General features: G+C 42.6%; 1 protein-coding gene across 8 annotated transcripts in view; it reads right to left on the bottom strand.

Moving 5' to 3' along the window:
• akap13 (A-kinase anchoring protein 13) overlaps positions 1-22,783 on the bottom strand; it is a 396,122-nt gene that overhangs the window by 223,843 nt on the left and 149,496 nt on the right. For all 8 annotated transcript variants that reach the window (XM_069912032.1, XM_069912031.1, XM_069912029.1 and 5 more), the window contains 3 exons: positions 18,463-18,646; positions 10,410-10,602; positions 4,132-5,803 (listed from right to left, as the gene is read on the bottom strand). In XM_069912032.1, coding sequence (XP_069768133.1) covers positions 4,132-5,803; positions 10,410-10,602; positions 18,463-18,646 — 2,049 coding nt within the window. The remainder of the gene's footprint in view (positions 1-4,131; positions 5,804-10,409; positions 10,603-18,462; positions 18,647-22,783) is intronic.

Here is a 22,783-nt window from a genome sequence, read left to right on the forward strand (position 1 = left end):
GACACTGACAGGAGAGGCATCAGATGCTGAGTACAAATGAAAATCAGCAGAACATTTTTAGGTCAGTTGAACTAATGCAATGTGTCCGCATCATTATGCGATTAAACGTAATAAATTCAATAAGAGTTAATGTTTCTGAAGTAGATCTGAAATTATCTTTGTGTTCAGCTGGAAGTTATCGATTATAATCCACAATTTCTTTTCAGGAAGCAAACACTGAAAAAAAATTGTTGCCCATTGTTATCCCTTTAAATCTGCTGGAGAACAGCTCCTGCACATTTCATTTAGTCAGTCGTCAATGTTTTGTCTTCCAAGGCAGAACTGGACATTGAGACCCACAGCCGTGTTCCTTTTAACTCCACCTTCTCTTATTTTGCAAGACTTGCCCGTTCACCTCTTCCCCTCCCCATCATCCAGGGACCCAAACAGGAGACTCCGAGTCTGAGGCCACAAACAAGTGGACACTTGACCTGTCAAACTTGGGGGCAGAAAGGAAAAGGTGGCCAGTGGACGTCAAAATCAACAGGACTCGGACATGAACAAAGCACCGCCAATGCTGGAAGTCAACAAAGGAGAGAGGAGCGGCCACAGCTCAGGTCAGTGAGGCTTTGTAGCGATTATCGCAACGCTATTATAGGGCCAGTCATCTGTGTTTGAATGTGCAAGGAGTTTGCACATTTGTACATGGCCCTGTAGGTTTCCTGGGTACTCCAGTTTCCTTACGGTGATGGCAGGTTAATTGATCACATAGGTGTGATTGAGTGGCCTGGAAGCGCCTGCTATTGAAAAAAAAAAACAGGTTGGAAAAAAAGCACACTTTTTTTTAAATAAGGAGAAAATTGAAGTACCTATGTGCAAAGGAACCTAGGAGTCCACGTGAAGGATAGTGTAAAGGTAAACTTAATGGTTGAGATGATGGTTAAGAAAGCGAATGCAATGCTGGCGTTCATTTCAGGAGGAATAGAATCCGAGAGCAGGGATGTGATGCTGAGGCTCTATAAGGCACCGGTGAGACCCCTCGGAGTCTTGTGAGCAGGTTTGGGCTTCATTTAAAAAAGGATGTGGTGACTTTGGAGAGGGTTCAGTGGAGGTTCACAAGGATGATTCTGAGAATGAAATAGTCATAATATGAGGAGCGTTTGACAGCTCTTGTCTTGTATTCATTGGAATTTAAGAAAACAAGGGGGATTTCACTGAAACATTTTGAATATTGAAGCAAAAAGATTCTAGCTTTTGCACAGGATAGTCATGTCTCAGAGTCCCGTTTCCGACAGTTTTGTGCATGATGCTGTGTGCTTGGCCACCGTGCTGCCTGAACATGCCGATAAAATAACAGCATCAGATTGTGAATATCCTTTTGAGAGAATGACAATATTCTAATTCACTTCCCCCCAAAATCCTTGGTATCAGGACTTCAAGCAACCAGCAAAAAAAAGGAAAATAAATTTTTGAATAAAATAACAGGTAAAACAAAAATGCAAGTTTAAAATTGTAAAAGTAAATGTTCTCTGAAGTAGCACGTAAACATTAGGTGAAGATGGGAGCAAATGTTCAGCCAGCGGAGGGCCTTGGTCGAGCTTTGCACGTGGCAGCTGTTTGAAACAGTAAGGGCGTTGTCCAGGATGAAGAGCTGGTTGATGCCACTCGCAGTTGGGGTGACTCTCTTAAAGTGTCTCCTTCTCCCTGCTCAGTGAGAGTCAGAGGCTTTATGTGTAAACTTGGTGGGGGGGGGTAATGATCTATAATAATATTGATCTTCTTTGGACAGCTCTGTGGAGGGGGAGGAACCTGCAGATGCAGTGACAATTAAATGTTTTCAAAGAATATACGGCAAACGGCATTGTACTATAATCAGCCCACGAGTCTGTGCTGTCCAATTTACACCCAATTAACCGACACCCCGATATGTTTTGAACGGTGGGAGGATACCAGAGCTCCTGGGGAAAACCCACGCATACATGGGAAGAACGTACAAATTCCTTACAGACAGTGCAGGATTTGAACCCCTGCCTCAATCGCTGGTGCTGTAAAGGTGATATGCGCTAACCACTACACCAACTGTGACTGAAAATAAAGTTAAATGCTTTAAGGTTTATATATTCATGCAAGTGCAGTTTGTTCAGTGTAAGCAGGGTTTTTTTTGTCTTTCAAACTGTTTATTCTTAATGAAAATGTATTAGTTAGGCCTTGTAAGAGTGAGTCTCAAACAACCAGAAAATACACAACCAGTATCTACCAATAGCCATAGGTGCTGGGTAACAGTGGTTTTACTATAATTCAAATTCACATTCTTCTATGGTGTCTGAGTGCTCAATGCCCTAATAAAAGCACCAAAAAACTAATTGAATAGAAAAATGCCCTTCGGCCCATCTAGTCTTTGTTGAACTATTTATTCTACCTAGTCCTATTGACCTGTACCTGAACCATAGCTCTCTCATCAACATACCAATTCAATTTTTTCTTAAATGTTGAAATTGAACTTGCCATTTCTACTGGCAGCTCATTCCACACTCTCACCACCTCTGATTGAAGTTCCCCTTAAATGCTCACCTTTAACCCATGTCCTCTCGTTCTTGTCTCATGCAACCGCAGTGGAAAAAGCTTGCATTTACCCTAACTATATGCCTTATAATTTTGTACATTATCAGATCTCCCCTCTCTCTTTGTTGGTCCAGGGAATAAAAATCTAATCCATTCAACCTTTCCCTGTAACTAAGCTCTTCCAGTCCTGGCAACATCCTTGCAAATCTTCTCAGCACTCTTTCAATCTTATTGACATCTTTCCTGCAGGTTTGTGACCAAAAATGCCTGCAATTCTCCAGATATGGCCTAAAAACAGACCAAAATGCTGGAGGAACTCAGCTGGTCTTACAGTGCCTACAAAAGACAAAATATATATTGCCGAAGTTTTGAGCCATCACGGAATTAGCAGAATGAGACAAAAGCAGAAAATCTCAAAATACAGACAGTGCTGGCTGGGGGAGGAATCCAGACCAACAAAAGATATTAATTGATATGATAAGGGAAGAGGTGAGAATTTATCATGTCTGCACGAAAGGAGACAGGGAAAGGAAGAGACAGAGCTGAAGGAAGGCGACAAGGGTGGGGAGGGTGGTTTTAATAAAGCCAGAGAAGTCTATATTGATGCCATCCAGTGGAAAGGGGCCCAGATGGAAGAAGAGGTGTTGTTCCTTCGATTTTCAAGTGATCTCAGTCCAACAGTGCACAAGACCATGGACAGGCATGTTAGCAAGTGAATAGGGCAGGGAATTGAAATGGGTGGCCACTGGAAGAGCCCACTATTACAGCGGACAGAACCAAGCTGCTCAACAAAGCCGTCTCCTAGTCTGTGTCCAGACCCTCTGATGTAGAGGAGACCATACTAGTCCAGAGATCATACAAACTCTTCACAGTGCCAGGTCGCTGGTGCTGTAATGGTGTGGCGCTTACCACTATGCCAAACGTGCCTCCCCTACGCTAACCGTGCTGTCTGTGGCCCGTCTATCCAAATAATTGTATCTCTTGGCATACCTTCCAGTAATTTACCCACTACTGACGTCAGGCTCACTGGTCTATAATTATTATTCTTTGAGCCTTTCTTAAATAGAAAAACATTAGCTATTCTCAAATCCTGCGGCATCTCCCCCGTGTCCAATGCAATTTCTCCACTGGCCTCCAAGATCCAAAGGGCTATCTTGTCATGCCCTGGGGATGTATCTACCATTATTTGCTTTAAGTCCCCGAGACCCTCCTCCTCTGTAATCTCTGTAGTGTCAATTGCTGTTTTGCCATATTTCTATGGACTGCATCGGTCTCTCAAGCAAATAAGATACAAAACATCCATTTAAGATTTCCCTCATCTCTTCTGGCTTCATTCACAGATGACCACTCTGATCTTCTACGGACTATCCTTTTGCTTTTAATACATCTATAGAAGCCCTTGAGATCGGCATATCTTTACCAGGAAACAGCCTAGACATACTTGTCAGATCCTTTCTGAATCTATCAAAATTGGTCTTGCTCCAATTTAGAAACGCAATCCTAGGACAAGATCTAGCCTTTTCCATTATGAAACATGCCAACAATACAGCTACAGTGAAAGAGTTCCCACCTGCTCACTGACATGCTTACCTTTCAGCTCAATCGGTTCCAAATTTCCATTAGCATCTAGCACTGTGTTAAATGTCCAGTCAGTGGATCTCTGTGCAACTTTTGTAGCCAAAGAAATGGGATCAGATGTCTCATCGACATGGGAAAAATGTTCATGTTGGATATTGGAGCTGGCATCTTCTTTTAGTTCCTCCAAAGTTGAAGATGTCCCACATTTTGTGAACTCATCCTCGGGGTCTGAAGAACTGTTTATCACGTAATCAGCAGGCTCCTCCACTATACTGAGAAGAGTTTCTTGATTTGGGGAATACACAACTACATCACTGGATAGATGCAAAAATTCCAGGGACTTTTTAACCCCATCGGGACTATCTCCTTCATTAAGTGGGTCCTCCAAGGTCATTGGCAACAGCTCTTCTGTGGCCTCCTTTCGGGAAACTTCTTCCTTTGGCAAGACTTGATCCTCTCCCAAACTGGAATCAGAAGCTGTTTCCAATAATGCATCAACCTGCCTCGACCACTCATCATCACATGGGCTACCCACTTCCAACTGATCATCGTTTTGCTCTGGTCTGCTTTCCAAACTACTCAGAGGTAACAGTGCTGGAAATGTGTCATCTTCTTCACGTAACGATTGCACTACATCATTCTGCTGATGGAAAGACAGCACTTCCAACATTGTATCATCTTGTTTATTTAACGACAGGACTTCCGAGGTTGCATCACCCCGTTCAATTTCCTCAAAGGTATTTGAAGAGTAAGGCAGTCTGTAATTCTGTAGAACCTCATCCTGAGGAGGCCTTTTGTGATGTGCTGTGTCGCATCTGTCATTCAAGTCACAAATAGAGTCCCCCGTCTCCACACTTCCCTCCACAAGAAATTCTCCTTCCACTGCTAAACCAGTTCCAATCTCTATTTCTTTTGTGGCACGCCTTTGTGAAAAATCAATGTTCGCCCAAGGATAACTGCTGTCCAACTCCAAATCAAGCAATTCCCCCAGTGGAGTTCCGTCATCACTCAGCTGGACGCATGAATAATCTGCACCCTGAATGCATTCCTCTGATGGTCCACTTTTGGTGGTGGCCAATTCGACACACTCTTTGGCTTCATCCACCTCAGTTTCTTTAATGGGGGCAGACTCAATCTCCGCGTGATCAAGGATTTCCTCAGCGACTATTGTCACATCATCACGATTGCCAGTCACCTTGATGTCCACTTCAGGGACACTGCACTCTTGGCGATGCAATTCCTCAGTTGACTCTAAAGTTCCTTCATGTTCTTCTTCACAAGCCAAAAAGCTCTGATCATATTTACCATCAGAGGTACTCTGCTCAAGGGTGCTGTTATCTCGTCTGTTCTCAGCACCCGCCAGTGACTTTGACTGTTCCTCAGGGAGAGTGAAGGCAGCTTCAGAGCGAATTGCTTCATCGTCCAGCTTTTCTCCAGCAATAGGTCTCTGATCATTGGCATTTTTTACTTCAGGACACGAGTTGGTCAGTTCTTCATCAGACGGTGCTCTGACCTGTGGATACAGACAAGCTGGTTGCCCAACAGGTGCTTCTGTCTCTGAAATCGGGCAGATGGCTTCGGATTTGCAATCCTCTTTGTGATCTTTAGTCCTTAAATATTCAACAGGCTCAGCCGATACTGAGTCACCTGGCTGTGAATGAAGGGATGGTGCAGGAAATCCATCCTATTCCAAAGCAAGGAGAAAACAGTTAATGTTTTCATTCAGTAAATGCAATACCTGCATATCAATACATTGACTGTTTTATCAGACAATAATCAATCTCCTGCAATATATGCACTGACTTTATTTTTCCAAAGTGTACATTTGCACAAGGTAGTTTTGGATTACTTCACATCAATTAAAGAAACCTGGAGATTAGCATCTAATGACAGTCAATCCACACCATTCATAAATCAAAATGGCCTCAAACTCTGGACCAAAAATAAAACTCTAGTATTTGAAGCAGAAGGGTACATCACACGGTTCCAGTGTTAACAATAGTTTGAGTTCAGATTGATCAAATTGTTCCTGGTACCACTGGTGAACCAGTGCTACATTCAGTGCTCTGTCTCCCCTCCCAACCCAACAAGCACATCTCACTCCAATGCCGAAAAGCTCTGGACCCCACACAGTGTGATGCAATTCTCCATCCTTCCAAAGACATTCACCTAGACAGCCCCAACCCACATCCCTTGTGCTACGGTGTTCTTCCCAGAACCGGCATCATTTTACCTCCTGTTCCGAACCCATCGCACCACCATCCACGTTCTGCCCATGACATCCTTCCCCTGGGTGGGGGGGGGTCCTGCTTCTCAAGACAGTCTTGCACTTCATTGTTCTAAATACTGCATAAAATGTTACCTCTCCCCACTTTTCCCAATTAAGGATATTTGCGCCAGTGCACACATGTATTATTTGACCATCATGTAATCCTTTTTAATCAGATATAGTTCCTGGTTAAAAACAAATTTTCAATATAGATTTAACACTGAACCCTTTGGTGGCCCTCTTTGGTACAATGGGAGGGAATGATTCTTCCTCATCTCTGGTTCAAAGTCATGCTATTTCTTTATCCTCTCTTTTGGCGAGACGTGCGATTTTGCTTAAATGGAAGGATGCTGGCCCGCCTACTCACGATCAGTGTTTGTGGGACATGTTTGAATATGGAAGAGATTCGTTATTCAATTAATAATTCAGATACAAGATTCCAAAAGTTATGGGGGTCGTTTATGACTCATTATCTTACTTTAGAATTTTACGTGAATGTAATTAAATGGTCTCCTTTACCATTTTCTTCTTTCTTTTGCATTATTAGTTTTTACTGAAAAGTATATACTATTTAGAATATGAATTATGGATTATATACAATTTACATATCTTAATGTTAAATAAAATATCTTATTTAGTATGTGTAACTGTCCATATCATCTCATTGAATTGTATCCTTTTTGTACAAGTTTTTTTAAAATCAATAAAATATATTTTAAAAGTGTCATCCGTCTCTTAACAATTCTCCACATTGTAAACTATTGACGTTGCCCATTTAGAGCAACTGCCATCACCTTAAAACTCATAATTACTCCAGGCTACAACACATTTCCCTGCATCAGAAACAAGATGGATTGCAGAATATCCAAAGCCTATAAATATTGCACATTTGGCCTCACATTGTTACTATAAACGTAGCGCTTGGCAGTACATCTAATCAACATATCAAACTGACGAAAGCAAGAAGATTTGGCGAGAAGTCACAAGCTTATTGATAATATAGGATCACAACCAGATTAACCACTGAAATTCATTTTCCGCCTTGAATGAAAGAAAACTTAATAAAACAGAAAGTTAATTAAAGTGGAGGCCTGAATGAGCAAAGGTTTGCAATTGGATCACTGGAAAAGAACAAGAACCCCTAGCGCAGGAATAAAAACACATCAATCTGCTCCCACACCTGGAAGTCTGAAGACATGGGGTGTGAGAGCCATCTAGAACTGTTCTTGAATTCCACTCTGATGCTCCGTCATAACAGATTTGCCTTGTGTTTGAAGTAACAGCATAATTCCTGGGGTAGGTTCACAGACTGGCCAAGACAGCATCCAGTAAGGTCTACCCCATCAGCATTTTAGAGAGAAATTACACAGATCTATACTAATAGCTTTGTATTCTTGGATATTTCGAAGAAACTCAATTTATTTACTTATTATTCATCAAATATTTGAAGCATCTAAGCTACTCATTTCAAAAATGGGAGATTTTTAAAAAAGATAGTCAAATGCAAATAAGGCACCAATATTCATACTTAATTATTCATCCAATGGTTAATATTCATAATAGTAAATAATTGATACTGATGGCACATTGCAAATTAAAATGAAGATGTCAGTAATTCCAGAAAGATCTTTGATACATGACGGATCAACTGATGATGAGATCTTTATAGCATCAAAAACAGAGTGAGAAGAGGAGCAGGTAAAAAGCATTAGGAAAGGTAGATGATATCTGAACTGGATCCATTCCAGTTCACCTATCGTAGCCATAGATCTACGGCGATGCCATCCCACTGGCTCTACACAAAGCCCTGGAACATCTGGACAGCAAAGGTGCATCCATCAGGATGCTCTTTATCGACTACAGTTTGGCATTTAACACCATCATCCCCTCAGAACTGATCAGCAAACTCCAAAACCTGGGTCCCACATGGGAGTTTAGTCAGGAAGATTCACTTGTTCAGTATTCATGGTGAGGGAGTTAACTGGATTAGACATTGGTTTTAGACATACAGCACAGCAACAGGCTATTTTGGCCCACGTGGTCCGTGCCACCCAGTTTACACCCAATTAACCTACACCCCCAGTACGTTTCGAACAGTGGGAGGAAACTGGAGTCCCCGGGGAAAATCCACACAGACACAGGGAGAACATGCAAACTCCTGACAAACAGTGTGGGATTTGAATCCTGATCCCAATCACAGGCACTGTAAAGGACTTGTGCTCACCACTACACCAACAATGCTACTCCTATGCCAACCACGCCACCCCCACACCAGAGAACGGTAGTTGGTGGATTGCCTCTCTGACTTGGAGGCCTGTGACAAGTGGTGTGGCTCAAGGATCAGCTTGTCACCTATAATTAATGATCTAGATGATAACGTGGTAAAGTGAATCAGCAAGTTTGCAGATAGCCCAAAGATTGGAGATATTATGAACATCAAGGAAGGTTTTCAAAGTTTGCAGAAGGATCTCGACCATCTGAAAAAATGGGTTACAAATTGCAGATGGAATTTAATGTAGACTTTGCATTTTGGAAGGACAAACCAAAGTAGGATGTGCACAGTAAATGTAGGGAAAACAGAAACATAATTCCTTGAAAGTGGCAGCACTGATAGATAGGGTTGTAAAGAGAGGTTTTGGCACACTGGCCTTCATAAATCTATGAGTATAAGAATTGGGATGCTATGATCAAGTTGTACAAGACATTGGTAAGGCTAAATTGGAAGTATTGTGTGCAGTTTTGGTTACTGAACTACAGGACAGGAAAGATAAATAAGATTTAAAGAATAAAGAGATAAGTAGTTAGATAATGTTTGCAATGAGTTTTGAGACATGGTCATGAAAATAAATTCTGATTCTGAAGATTTACTAGGATGTGGCCAGGACATGAGGAACTGAGGTAAAGGGAAAGCAGGTTAAGACTTTATTCCCTGGAGCATAGAAAAATAAGGACAGATTAGATCGAGGTATACAAAATTATGATTGATATAGATAGAGTAAATGGAAGTCGGCTTTTTCCACTGAAGTTAGGTGAGAGACAAACCAGATTCCGGCACGGTTAGTCCAAAGCTATGACAGCGTCAGGAGCCTGCCTTCGAATCTGGAGCTGCAATGAGTTTGCATGTTCTTCCCAAGTCCTGTCCGCCCAAGTTTCCTTCCACCTTACCTTTCAAATCACTTGGGTTGGTTGGGGGGGGGGGAAGAGAACATTGGTTAATTGGGAAATTTGGGTGGCACAGGTTCATGGACCAGAAGGGCCTGTTGTATGTATAAATTTAAATATGTCATGGGTTAAGGGAGAGGTTTAGGGGGAATTTCTTCACACAGAGAGTGGTGGGAGCATGGAACGAGCTGGAAACTGAAGTGGTGAATGCGGGCTCAATATAATATTGTTTAAAAATTAGACAGGTATATGAGTGGAATGGATATGGAATGGGTGCCGGTCAGTGAGTCTAGGAAGAATAATAGGTGGGCATAGACCAGAAGGCAACGTTCCTTTAACTCTCATATGATGCTAATAGGGAGGTGATAGAAGCTGAAATGGATGGTCCCAACTCCAGCTGCATCCAATAGCCCCAGTGCTCCTGAATTGGTTGCAAAATAACCTCCGAATCCTTGAGATACCGACGGCTTCACGGCTGCATTTTCCCAAATCACAATTTTATTATACTAATGGCGTAGAACACTACAGTTACAGGCCCTTCGGCCCTCGATGTTGTGCTGACCCATATATTCCCACCCAAAAAAACCAAAATCCTTCTTACCTCATAACCCTCCACTTTTCTTTCATTCGTGTGCGTAAGAGTCTCTTAAATACCTCTAGTGTTTCATCCTCCACCATCTCCCCTGACAATGCATTGCAGGCACCCACAACTCTCGTATGTAAGATAAAATACCCTTGATGTCCCTCCTAAACTTTCCTCCCTTTAATGCAACATTTTCATACAATCTGTGGTTAAAGGTGCCATCTTTAAGCTTTCAAAACCCACAGAGAAGTCTTTGGGAAGCCAAATATTTCTTACCATGCCACGCCTTTGAGAGTCGATGTACCTCTGCAGTTCACTGATCTTGTGTTCCATGGTGTTGAGCTCCGCTCCCTGGGGGTTATTGATGGTGTACATGTAAACATTCTGATGTTGCTGAAACCGCACAGAGTAGTCTTCAGGGGATACAATTGGCGTTACGTCTTCATGTAGAGCTGCAGCGGAGTTTTGTCTGAAACAAAAGGAGCAGCAGTTAAACATAATCGGAAGATCTAAACCCTGCATCAGCTTTGGCAGTAGACCTTGGTCAAAGTAGCAGAGTGGCGAAGGCAAGAGCACAGGCGTGGTTGCCACTGGGAAGAGCAGCAGGCCTTCTCCCACGCATCTGCAGGGAGGTGCCTAGCAAGCACCTGCTGTTTCCACTGAACTGGAGATGCGGAGCACAGCCTCACAGCTTGCCTACACTCCTCCTAAGGGGCTCCTTCTTCCATTCAACTGGAATTGGCAGAATGCATTACGGTACAGAGGAGATAGCGCAAAGAGAGTTTAAAAATACAGATGCATAATTCCATCATCGAGCTTTAAAAGGCATGCTGCGCCTTTCAGAGCTCACTGATTTACCAGGGCTTCTTTAACTGGCTTTCCAGTCCTGGCTCATGACAAATTCAGCTGAATGCACCTATAAAAGTGTGACATCAGGTTGCACCAGGTGCTTCTGGGACCAAAACCAATTCTAATACTTGCCAGACTTTATAGGTCATCTATTTTTCCGAATCGAGCCGACTAGCATTTTCAAGAAAGCAACCCAACACTTTTTTTTTGGAATATACAATAGAAAGTAGCCTTGATGATAGCACCCAAATCAATATATTTTTTTTTAAATTTCAGAGCTTATAACCATTGAACTTGGGCCTATACTGAAGGGGAGGTAGATTTGGAATGGGCAGAATTTGATCCATGGCTGGTAATATCGAGCGAGTGTTATAGTCTGCCAAAGGAGAAGGGATTGTGGTGGTCACCACTTCTCCGTCAACCACAGGTTCACTGTCTTCATCTTATTTTGCGTGAATTAAATTACCCTATATGCTGGCATTTAAGATGGCACTTGAGCTTTAAAAATGCCACCCAAAAACCAGAGGTCATCTTATGCGCCAAATATAAAATCCAAACCTTAACAGCAAAGTCTCAGCTCTACCCCACAGGGTCCATCCGCCCAGACTGGATGCTGTCAGCTCTGTACAGGCTTTGAATGCAGTCGACTGCAGTTTATTTTAAAGTATGCAAAATAAAATTTAAACCTTTACTGGATAATTTGCTTTTAAAATATTGTGTATTCATTTATTAAATGTACCTAGAAGCGCACTGGTAAGTGCCAGACTTGGGGTAGTATTTTCATTTTAGGTAGAAATTCAGGGGGTCGTCTTATACAGAATCATCTTATACACCGGTATATATGGTAGCTGAAAGTTAGCTGATTAAGATTAATTCAATTTTTAAATTTAGACCTACAGTATGATAATAGGCAATTTTGGCCTATGAGCCCCCTCCCCCTCTCCCCCCCCCCCCCACCCCCCAATCATGCTTCCTTGACAAGTCAAAGAAATCAGGAAATCCTGAAATGAAGAGATCGTCCAAACACAAACATCTGGATATTAATTGTTGCTTGACTGAGTGTTCCTTTTAAGCAGATATTTCACGGCTGTTAACAGGATGCTTGCCTCAAGCCTACAGAGTCAGCAAGTATTCACATCCAGGTCACTGTACCCCTCCTGAGGGTGTTATTAACACATTCACACGCTGCCTGATGATCGGGCAAGATTTTGACTGCATCTGAAGACTTTTCCACTCAATGTGCAATGTCACGTGAAGAATATTTATTTCTTCTGATCTACTACAGATGGTGTCTGTACGAGTCTGCCATATGCATAAATCTGTGAATTTGGCAAAGTCAAATGACTTAATGACAACCAAAGCTACTGCCCAGATGAAGCCGTGAACCCAAAATGCCAATGCAGAAAGTCCTTCAGATAATAATCTCAATAGCTATTAAATTGTCTCCATGAATAGAACTGCTATTTTATTGGACATTGTGAGAGAGTCAGTCACACTGCTGCACACCTCTTATTCTTCCCAAACCCACTGGAAGTCTGGCAGCCGTTTAAATGACACATCTGGGAGTATCCTCGGCATCAGTCATAAAGGGAGTGCCCTGAAGAACTGAGCAACATAATGGATTAACAATGTTCATCCGTCCCTGCACTATAAATAGTTCTAATGGGATTAAGCTCTTGACTTCTTGGAAGGAACAAAAGATTTTTCTTTCATGAACTGGGGATTAGCAACCATCAGCACAGGTTGAAATTGTGAAACTGACAATAATTATTCTGTCTTACTCAGAAACTACAAGACTGCTGACAAATGGAGTTCATCAGAATTTATTGGCATGAACATGTCACGAAATTTGTTGTTTTGCAGAAGCACCACACAGTGCAGACATTTATATAAACAACCTCTAGTGCTCGAAAAGTCAAAATAAGGCAGTGTCTGGGGTTCACTGTTCATTCAGGAATCCGACGGCAGCAGGGAAGAAGCTGTCCTTGGGCCATTGAATGGTCACCTTTAGGCTCTTGAACCTTTTTCCCCGATGGTAACAGAGTGATGAGGGTTTGGCCTGGGCGGTGGGGGTCTTTGACGATAGAGGCTGCTTTTTTAAGACAATGCCTCTTGTCGATGTCCTCGATGGAGTGGTCTGGTGTCTGTGATGTCACAGGCCGAGTTAACAACCGTCTGGAGTTTATTCTCGTCCTGAGCGTTGACACCATTCCAGACAGTGATGCCACCAGCCAAAATGCTCTCCAAGGTCCACCTGGAGAAGTTCGAGGGTCTTCGGTGACGTACCAAATCTCCTTAAACACCTTGTAAAGTGCTTTTTCATGACATGGAGGCTCCAGAACAGATCCTCAGAGATGTTAATATCCAAGAATTTGAAGTTCTTGACCCTCTCCACTACTGAGCCCTCAATGAGAACTGGATCGTATTCTCCTGACCTCCTCCTGAAGTCCACAATCATCTCCTTGGTTTTACTAACGTTGAGCACAAGGATGTTGATGTGACACCACTCAACAAGCTGATCTAATCTATCTCCCTCCTGCACACTTACTCATGGCCGTTTGTGATCCCACCGACCACTGTGGTGTCATCAGCAAATTTGTACATGGCATTGGAATTATGCCTGCCCACACAGTCATGGGTATAGAGTAGAGCAGTGGGCTAAGCTCACATCTTTATGGTGTATCCGGGTTGATAGTCAGCGAGGTGGAGATGTTTCCAATTTGTACTGACTGGTAGAGCGGAGGCCTAGCGTTTGTAGCTTCTTGACCAGCACTGAGGGAATAATGATATTGAAGGCTGAGCTGTAGTCGATGAAGAGCTGCCATGTGTATGAATTGCTTTCTTCAAGGTGATCCAGAGCTGAGTGGAGAGCCAGTGATATTGCATCTGCTATGGTGCGATTGTGATGATAGGTGAATTGCAGCGGGTCCAGATCTTTGCTTAGATTCGTTTTAATTCTGGCCATGACCAGCCTCTCAAAGCATTTCATCACAGTCGGAGTTCGTGCTACTGGGCGATAGTTGTTGAGGCAGTTCACCCTACTCTTCTTGGGCCCCAGGATGATTGATGCCCTTGAAGCAGGTGGGAACCTCTGACTGCTGCAATGAGAGGTTGAAAATGTCTGTGAACACTCCGGCTAGTTGGTTGGCTCAGATTTTTAGTAACTTGCCAGACACGCCATCAGGGCTTGATGCCTTAAGGCTTCTTGTGGGGGAAATACCTGGTATGTGCGCGTGGGCATGCTCATCCATGTAGGTCTTGACGAAGTCCGTGACACACGATGCATATTCATTCAAGTCTAAAGGTGAATGTGGTCCAGTCCACCAATTCAAAGGAGTCCTGCAGATGCTCCTCTGCCTCTCTCGACCATTCTTTCAGCGTCTTGTTCGTTTAAGAATTTGGGCATTACCAGCATTATTGCCCTTGACAAGATGGTAGTAGGGCACCTTCATGACTCCCTTCTGATGAAGGAACTCTCGGGTGCTGTTGAGGGAGGCAATAATGACATGTTTGTTTCCAAGTCAGGGTGGGGTAGTATCTAAAGGGATACCTGTAGAGGATGCCATGCAACTGCTGCTGTCCACACCTTTGCAATAGAGGCTATGGGCTTGAGGTGCTCTGTGAGTAATTCTAGACGAAAAACTCCAATCTAGTAGCTAGTATTCACTGCAGCCACTGTGCTACAGCAGTGAAGGATGGCAAATGGGAAATCAAGTAGGCACTTTACCCAGACCTCTTTAGACCTGTTAGAGGTGCATACATCCAAGAGGGTAGTTGTAGAGCTCGTCGAAAGAACCAAAGACTTGTTGATCCAAACCAAGGCTTTTATTAGCAAAAGACCGGAGCTCTTCACAGGCGGCCGACCAGTCCGGAATGATCCGACCTGGCTAGGGACACAACCCTTTAAGGCCCAAACAATAGGTGTGGCTTAGCTCTCAGCCAATCGCTGTAAGCACAGTCTAGATACAGTAACTATATACACTATGTACATTGGTGATAGATCTGTACTCTCACAGTAGTATTCCATCACTACAAGTTATACCTTGAGGATGTCAAAGGCTTTAGCCAACAACAACATTACACTCAATGTCACAAAACAAAGGAGCTGATTGTTGACTTCACGAAAGGAAAGCCAGAGGTGTACGATCCAGTGATCACTGGGGGATCAGAGGTGGAGAGGGTGAGAAAATTTAAGTTCTTGGGAGTCACTATCTTGGAGGATCTTTCTTGGACCCAACACACTAATGGCATCATGAAGAAAGCATGTCAGCACCTCGACTTCCTCAGGAGTTTGTGGACCTGGCAAATTTCTACAGAAGTGTGGTGGAAAGTGTGCTGACTGGCTGCATCACGGTCTGGTATGGGGACACCAAAACCCCTGAGCGTCAAGCCTGCAATAGGTAGTGGACACAGCCCAGGACATTACAGACAAAACCCTCCCCACTACTGAGACCATCTACCGGGAACACTACCGTCTGAGAGCAGCAGAAATCATCAGACCCACATCACCCAGACACACACTGTTCTCACTAATGACTCAAGACTCGCACCACCAGGTTCAGGAACAGCTGCTCCCCCTCCACCATCAGACTCCTCAACAACAAACTCAATCAGGGACTCGTTTAAGGACTCGTACTTTTGCAATTTATGGATTTTCTTTTTGTTCTCTCTGTATTGCAGAGTTTGTTTACAGTTCTTTGTTTGTTTACATGTTTATGCTGTGTACAGTATATTTTTTTGTACTATCAATTAGTGGTAAATCTGCCACTTTTGCAACACAAAGGAATCTCAGGGTTGCATGTGATGTTATGGATGTACTCGACAATAAATCTGAAATCTATCAGGAGGCTACCCAGCCCCACCTTGTACCTGGAAACACAGTATCTGTGTGGCTGGTCCAGATGAATTTTTGGGTAATGGAAATTCTAATTTATATTTAATTCTTAATCATTTTAATCATCACCCATCCAACAGATCCATCCCAATCTCATCCATTCCCCTTGAGTGTTATCTCAGTCAGTCCCCTTTCTCAGGAAGATTACAGGACAACCCAATATAAAGACATTTCTCGAGCTCTCACTCTCTGATTTTGTCTGTCAGCCTTTGCTCTTCATCCTACCCCTTCCTCCCCCCACAAATGGAAACACACATCGCATCTCTCTGGTCTCTTGCTGCTTAGGAGTGGATGAATTCTCCTCTTGTGGTTTCATTTAATGTATTTTACAGAGAACATTTTGCACTGCTGATGCTTGCAGATTTATTCCATTCTGGCTTACAAGGTGCATCTTCACTTCAAAATTAAATCCACTGCATTTGCATCCAACTGCTTCTCAAATGATTCCAAGCCTTTTGCTTATGCTAATATTTAAAGAGCACCACAGATGTTTAAAAAAATGTTTCCAAACAGTAACAGCAACTTCACTAAATGCAAGTCAATTCCAAGGATAGAACGGAGAATTTTTTTTGTTTTAAGAGGTAGGTTTAATGGAATAAGGAGAGGTGGAGGGGTTGAAACAAGGAAATTCCAGAGCTTAGGTCCTGAGCAGCTAAAAACTCAATAATGATGGATCAAGGGGAATGGAGAAAATATGCAAGTTAGTCTGGAACAGAGTGATCCAGGCCAACTCTCTTCAGTGGATTTCTTTTTCCCGCAAATTTACAGAAAGGGAAAAACAATAAATCCAAAAGGTTTCAGTGGCTGAAATCCCAAGGCTTGGAATGTGAATTTCACCTCAAGCTTCCTTCTGCTATCCCCGCTCCTCCAATACATTCATTATAAACTACCTCTTCGATTTCACTGTATCTTTTTGCGCTGTCAAATTTTGTTTCACCAGTTCTTCTGCAAACTGCATTCATTTTTAAAAAAATAAAGATTAAGTATATTTCAGAAGGAAAATGTTCCAAGTGAATTATTTGGGGGTGCTGAAGATGTTCTTTTCAAATGTACGTTTATCTGACACCTTCATGGGTATTACAGTAAAAGTCCAGAAATCTAAATGCCAGAAACCTGGAGCACCCGAGAATCTGGATTCTCCAACATTTTGAAATTTAGCAGGCTTTTGTGTGCATGCACAAGTGCCACAGACGCACAGCGGCAACAAGTGGCCATGATTAAAACAGGTAATGTTATCACAAATAAATGAATTTGTACGCTGAATTTTTCTTTTACGGTTCATTTTTAAACATAATTTCAATGATTACACTTTTTTTTTGCTGTGAAAAAATTTTGTTTACATTTTCATCACGGGTTGACTATTTTTCTTTTAACTGCTCTTTTTGATAAATGAAGCACGCTGTATTTGTTAATGAATAAATAATCAAAATTTACCTGTCCATCTCTTCTTTATTCCTCCTTAAATTTGAATTTTAAAAATACTGTCCGAGAATCCAGACCGACCCAATCCCCAGGCAGTTTGGATTTTAGGATTTGTACTGTACACGGTTAAATTACAGTTCTGTGGCTTTTTTTTTGCTCGATTCTCTCCTTGCAACAAAACACCACAGGCATTTACTGTAAAAACAACCTCTTTGGCTCCAGATTCCCGTCAGGGCTGACTCGTTGCTCTCCACCTGAAGTGAATGGTACATGCAACACCCCTTGCAAACCTGGAACCTGATATCTTGGAGCTTACACCAGGTAGGCTGTCCTGAAATATCTCACTACCTTTCTTATTATACCCTGTACCTGTAGCTTGACACCAACCCTTCTAATAACAGTCCTGAATGGAAGCATGTGCACATTTTCACTCACAAAAATGCAAAACAATAATTAATGAATTATCTAGAATTGAATAGATCACAAGACAATAATGAAGAATAATTTTCTTACCCAATGACCAAGTAGGTTTTTTAAAAAAAAACTTGAGCTGGTGGAAAGTGTGCTAACAGGCTTCATCACGGTCTGGTGCTGGGACACCAATGCCCCTGAACGTAAAGCCCTCCAGAAGGTCGTGGACACAGCCAGGACATCACAGGTAAAACCATTCCTACTCTCGAGAACAGCTAAAGGTAATGCTGCCGTCGGAGAGCGGCAGCAATCATCAAGGATCCACACCACCCAGCACCCGCTGCCACCATTGGGAAGGAGGTCTAGGTGCCACAAGACTCGCACCACCAAGTTCAGGAAAAGCTGCAACCCCACCCCCATCAGACTCTTCAACCACAAACTCTGAGACTCATTTAAGGATTCTGCACCTTATTTTTTTTAATTCTCTGTCTTGCAGAGTTTTGTTTACATTCATTATCGTTTTACAGTTCTTTATTTGGTTACAAGTATACATCAAGTAGTTTTTTTTTGCACTATCAAGTGTCGATTCTGCCTGGCCCACAGGAAATAGAACCTCAGGGTTGTATGTGATGTCATGTACGAACTCTGACAATAAACCTGAAATCGAATTGGGATCAATTTAGAACAACCTTTGCAACTCTTGTCCAGGACAAACTCTTTGTCCAACATTTCCATCAAGCAGAAAGTACTTACCGTACAAAAAGATCCTCCAGGCCGTGGAAACCTCTCTGTGCTGCAAGATGAATGGGCGTGGCTCCATCCAGATTGGCAATGCCAAGAGCTTCCTGACCACCAGGCTGCTGCATGAGAAACAGGGCTAGTCTGGACAGACCCAGTCTCGCTGTGAAATGCATCAACGTCTCCCGAGGGATCGAAGCTGGAAAAAAAAAGCAAATGCACTCAAGACTGGCATCAGCTTCGCTGGTTCCTTGGCAACTGCCTCATCGACTTGCTGAACAATTGTGAGATTTTGCTGGTCAACTTGGTCGATCATTTGTGCACAGCAAGATTCCACAAGCTGCAAGCGAATCTGTGGTGGGATGACTATTTCTTTTGGTGGGCGCTAAGCCAGTGAGAACTACTTGCCCTGCATCAGAAAAAAAAACTGACTAACACAGGTCGTTGTCTGAAGAGGGCACACAAAATCAACGAAAAGCCTTCCAGCGCACACTCATTTTCCAGCTGGCCCCAGTGGGAAAGAGATACAGGTCTACCATGTTTTTATGAAACTAGAGTGTTCCTTGGAACCCTTTTATCAGCTGAAAGGGCATAAAGCGAAGACCCATTCACTAATATTGGAGGCTATATTCGCAAAAGCAAAAAATCATTCAAATCCTTTCGTGAAAGCAAACACTGCTTTCTTTGTAATTCAAGTATTCATAAAGTGGGGTATACCTGGACAGGGCCGTCACCACCAGGCTGAGGAACAGCTTCTTCCCAAGGTCAGTGAGAACACTGCTTACACTAACCATCTGAGACACACATATCTGCAAAACTGTTTACTTATCTATTTGTATACATGAAATATTTTCCTGCATCCGGATTGTTACATTTGTATGTGTGTTATGTCTGGTTGTGTGTCTAAATGTTTTGCACCGAGGACCGGAGAATGTGTTTCATTGGGTTGTACTTGTGCAACCAGATGACAGTAAACTTGATTACTTCTGCACTTTAATGATTGTTTTTTCTCCTCTCTGTACTGTACCACTTGCTTAATTTATTTGCTTATGTGTACATTTTTTTTCCCACTACCAATAAGTGGTAATTCTGCCTGGCCCACAGGAAAAGAATTTCAGGGTTTATGTGATGCCATTGTATGTCAGTAAATCTAAATCGGATTCGATCTGACCAAACCTGTGGCTGATGTTCCTGAGGGAGCAGAAGAGCTTATTTAAAGCAATCGCTTTGCAGAACCCAATGACTAACCCAGGCTGGTTCGAATGTACCAGTCTGATCATTAGAGCCATGCATTGAAATGGGAGATAATCATCGTGGGGCTTCCTTGATGCCATGGGATTGAGGTCTCTGCAGCTACAGAGCCGATTCAGCCAGAGCAGAAATCCCGAGAGCAACACAGTGGTGCCAGCGAGCATCACCACCTCCAGCAACTGCGTTTTATCGTGACTTTCCAGGTGGTATGTGTGAGAATGTACATTCACTCCTGGGTTCTTGTTTCTTTTTGCATCCCAAACCTGTGGAAGTCGGTAGGTTAAATTGCTGCTGTTAATGGCCCCAAATACGTAGGATTTATGGTAGAAGCTGGGAGGAATGGATGAGAATCTGGGGAAGATAAACAAAATGGGATTAATACTGGATGTGCAAGTGTGTTGGTGAATGGATAGGACAGGCAATGGGCTGAAGGGCCTTCATTAGCAAATTCTCTCAACGACAAGTTGTGTTATCGTGATTACCAAGGATCTGGCAACCACCAGTAACAGGACTTTCTTCCTCCTGTCTCAAAGCATTTTCAAGTGCAGAGCTGAGCAGTGCTGTTATACAGTAGAACCCGTTATCCGGAATAAATAAGTCACAGAAAATTAATAGGCAAAAAATATGGATGTTAAATCATGCAACTGGAAAATACACTAATCCTGCATCTACCAATCCCCATAGGTGCTGGATACCAGGAGTTTTACTGTATATAACACTTTAGCAGCTACCTCAGGTTCCACCAAATTCTAATCTCGATCTTAATCTTTCTTTGGCTTGGCTTCGCGGACGAAGATTTATGGAGGGGGTAAAAAGTCCACGTCAGCTGCAGGCTCGTTTGTGGCTGACCAGTCCGATGCGGGACAGGCAGACACGATTGCAGCGGTTGCAGGGGAAAATTGGTTGGTTGTGGTTGGGTGTTGGGTTTTTCCTCCTTTGCCTTTTGTCAGTGAGGTGGGCCTCACTCGATCTTAATACTGTGCTATATTATAGTGATGTCATACAGAACAGACATTTCTGAGCTTTTGTTCTCAACCCAACTTTGTCAGTGTAATCCTACTCAATCTTGAACACTTGGGTCTCTCGATCAAACCCCACAAAATTCCTACATCGAGTGCACAATCAAACACAACAGTTGCAGCTTACACACAGGGTGGACCAACAACTCCGTGCCCTATTGAACAAAACAGCAGGGCTCATACCCCAATGCCCCGTAACGAAAAACTCAGTCCAGTACCTAAATGCAGGGAAATAAGGCACAGAAAGCTCCTTCTAACAAATTCACAGTAGTTTTTTAACAAAAATAGCAAAATAGAAAAAAGAGCAAGAAAATTAAATTAACACAGTAAGATCCCAGTTATCCAGAATTCAAGCAACCGACATCCTCAAGTCATTGGCAATAAAAAAGGAAAATAACGAAATGTTTTCAGAAGTAACATAAAACTTTTGGTGAAGCTTGAAACAAATATTCAGCCAGTGGAGACCCTTGGTCGGGCTTTGCTCATAGCAACTGTTTGAATAAAGTTGTTTGGATATAATGGCATTGGCCAGAATGAAGAGCTGGTTGATGCTGCTCGCTGTTGAGCTTATTGTGCTTAGTAAGAGCCTTTATCATTATTACTATGTTATTAAGTATATAGTATTAGTAAGGCTTTATCTGTAAACTTGGGGAAGGGGAGTTAATTATGATTGGACCATGGTTAATGTAGCAGTTAGCGCAACGCTGTTACAGCGCCAGCAACTGGGGTTTAAATTTTGTAAATTATGGGAACTATCTGTGAACTAAAGTGAGCTTCACATAACTAAAGACTGCACTACTGATTTTTTTTTTTCAAATTTCAGGTTGTACCTCTAATCTGGCGACATTGGGATCTGGCCATTATCGGACCACAGAAAATGCTGGAAAGCAGAAATTGACCCCTAAGGGAACTCCCTATGTAAACATATCAAAGGTAGAACAAAGCTTAAAACAGGAAATAATACTGTGGGGCAGCACAGTTGGCGTAGCAGTTAGCGGAACATCTTTACAGCGCCAGCGATTGGGTCCGGGGTTTGAGTCCCGCACAGTCTGTCAGGAGTTTGTACTAACAGCAGATTCAAATGTGCCACAGCATGGGAGGTGCAGGACCACCGAGCATTAGATAAGAGAGGTACAACCTGTATTTTTCACTTTTGTCTTTTAAACTGTTTATTCTGAATAGAGGTGTATTATTTAGGCCTTGTAAGAGTAAGTCTCAAGCAACTGGAAAATTAGAATACCCAGCATGGATACCAGGGGTTTTACTGCTTTATGAGATGCAGGTGAAAAATAGCAGGGAGGACAATCCTTCCCACTGCAATGGCCCTTACTTTCTACGCCCAGAAGTAGGTGATTCATGCAGTTCTGCAGGCTCCTTGGTGACTCACTGGAGCCAGTGTTCACATGCAAGTCCTGACACCATCATTGGTACCATAATGTATAAAGTTATCTTGAGAGGGAAATCCCTCCACCTAATCCTGGCACTGGATTGACAAACTGAAGCAACTGGTTTTTCAACTCATTGCAAAGGCAGATTAAACTATTTAAATGAGAAGATTACATAACAAACATCAGGGAATGTAACCGTTCAATGTCTTCATCAAGAAACCAGCTTCCTTCCTTCTGGATCTACCTTTCATCTCCATCTTCGACACCAGAGTAATTCCACCTGTGGATGACTTCTCGAACAAAAAAGCCTACAACATGGTTAATGTAGCAGTTAATGCAATGCTATTACAGGTCCAGTGGCACAGGCTTGAATCCAGGGCTAAGAAATTTTTAAGTTCTTCCCATGAACTGGAAGATTTTCCTCCCACCCTCCAAAAATCAATGGGGTTTGTAGGTTAATTGATGCATTTGTGGGTGGCAAGGGTTCATGGGCTGGAAGGGCCTGTTTCAATGCTGTATGACTAAATTTCTAAAAAAATAAATTAAAAATTACTATCAGTCATGAATTTGCCCTTTACTCGCACTGAACTCTTTCATCGGAAATGGTTTTAAATCGGAATCAAAACTGCAGATTTTCCTTATCTCTGGTATATTTATTTTCTACTGGAGCCACATCAC

The sequence above is a fragment of the Narcine bancroftii genome, chromosome 14 (genome assembly GCF_036971445.1).
Source record: "Narcine bancroftii isolate sNarBan1 chromosome 14, sNarBan1.hap1, whole genome shotgun sequence".
NCBI classification, from domain to species: Eukaryota; Metazoa; Chordata; class Chondrichthyes; order Torpediniformes; family Narcinidae; genus Narcine; species Narcine bancroftii.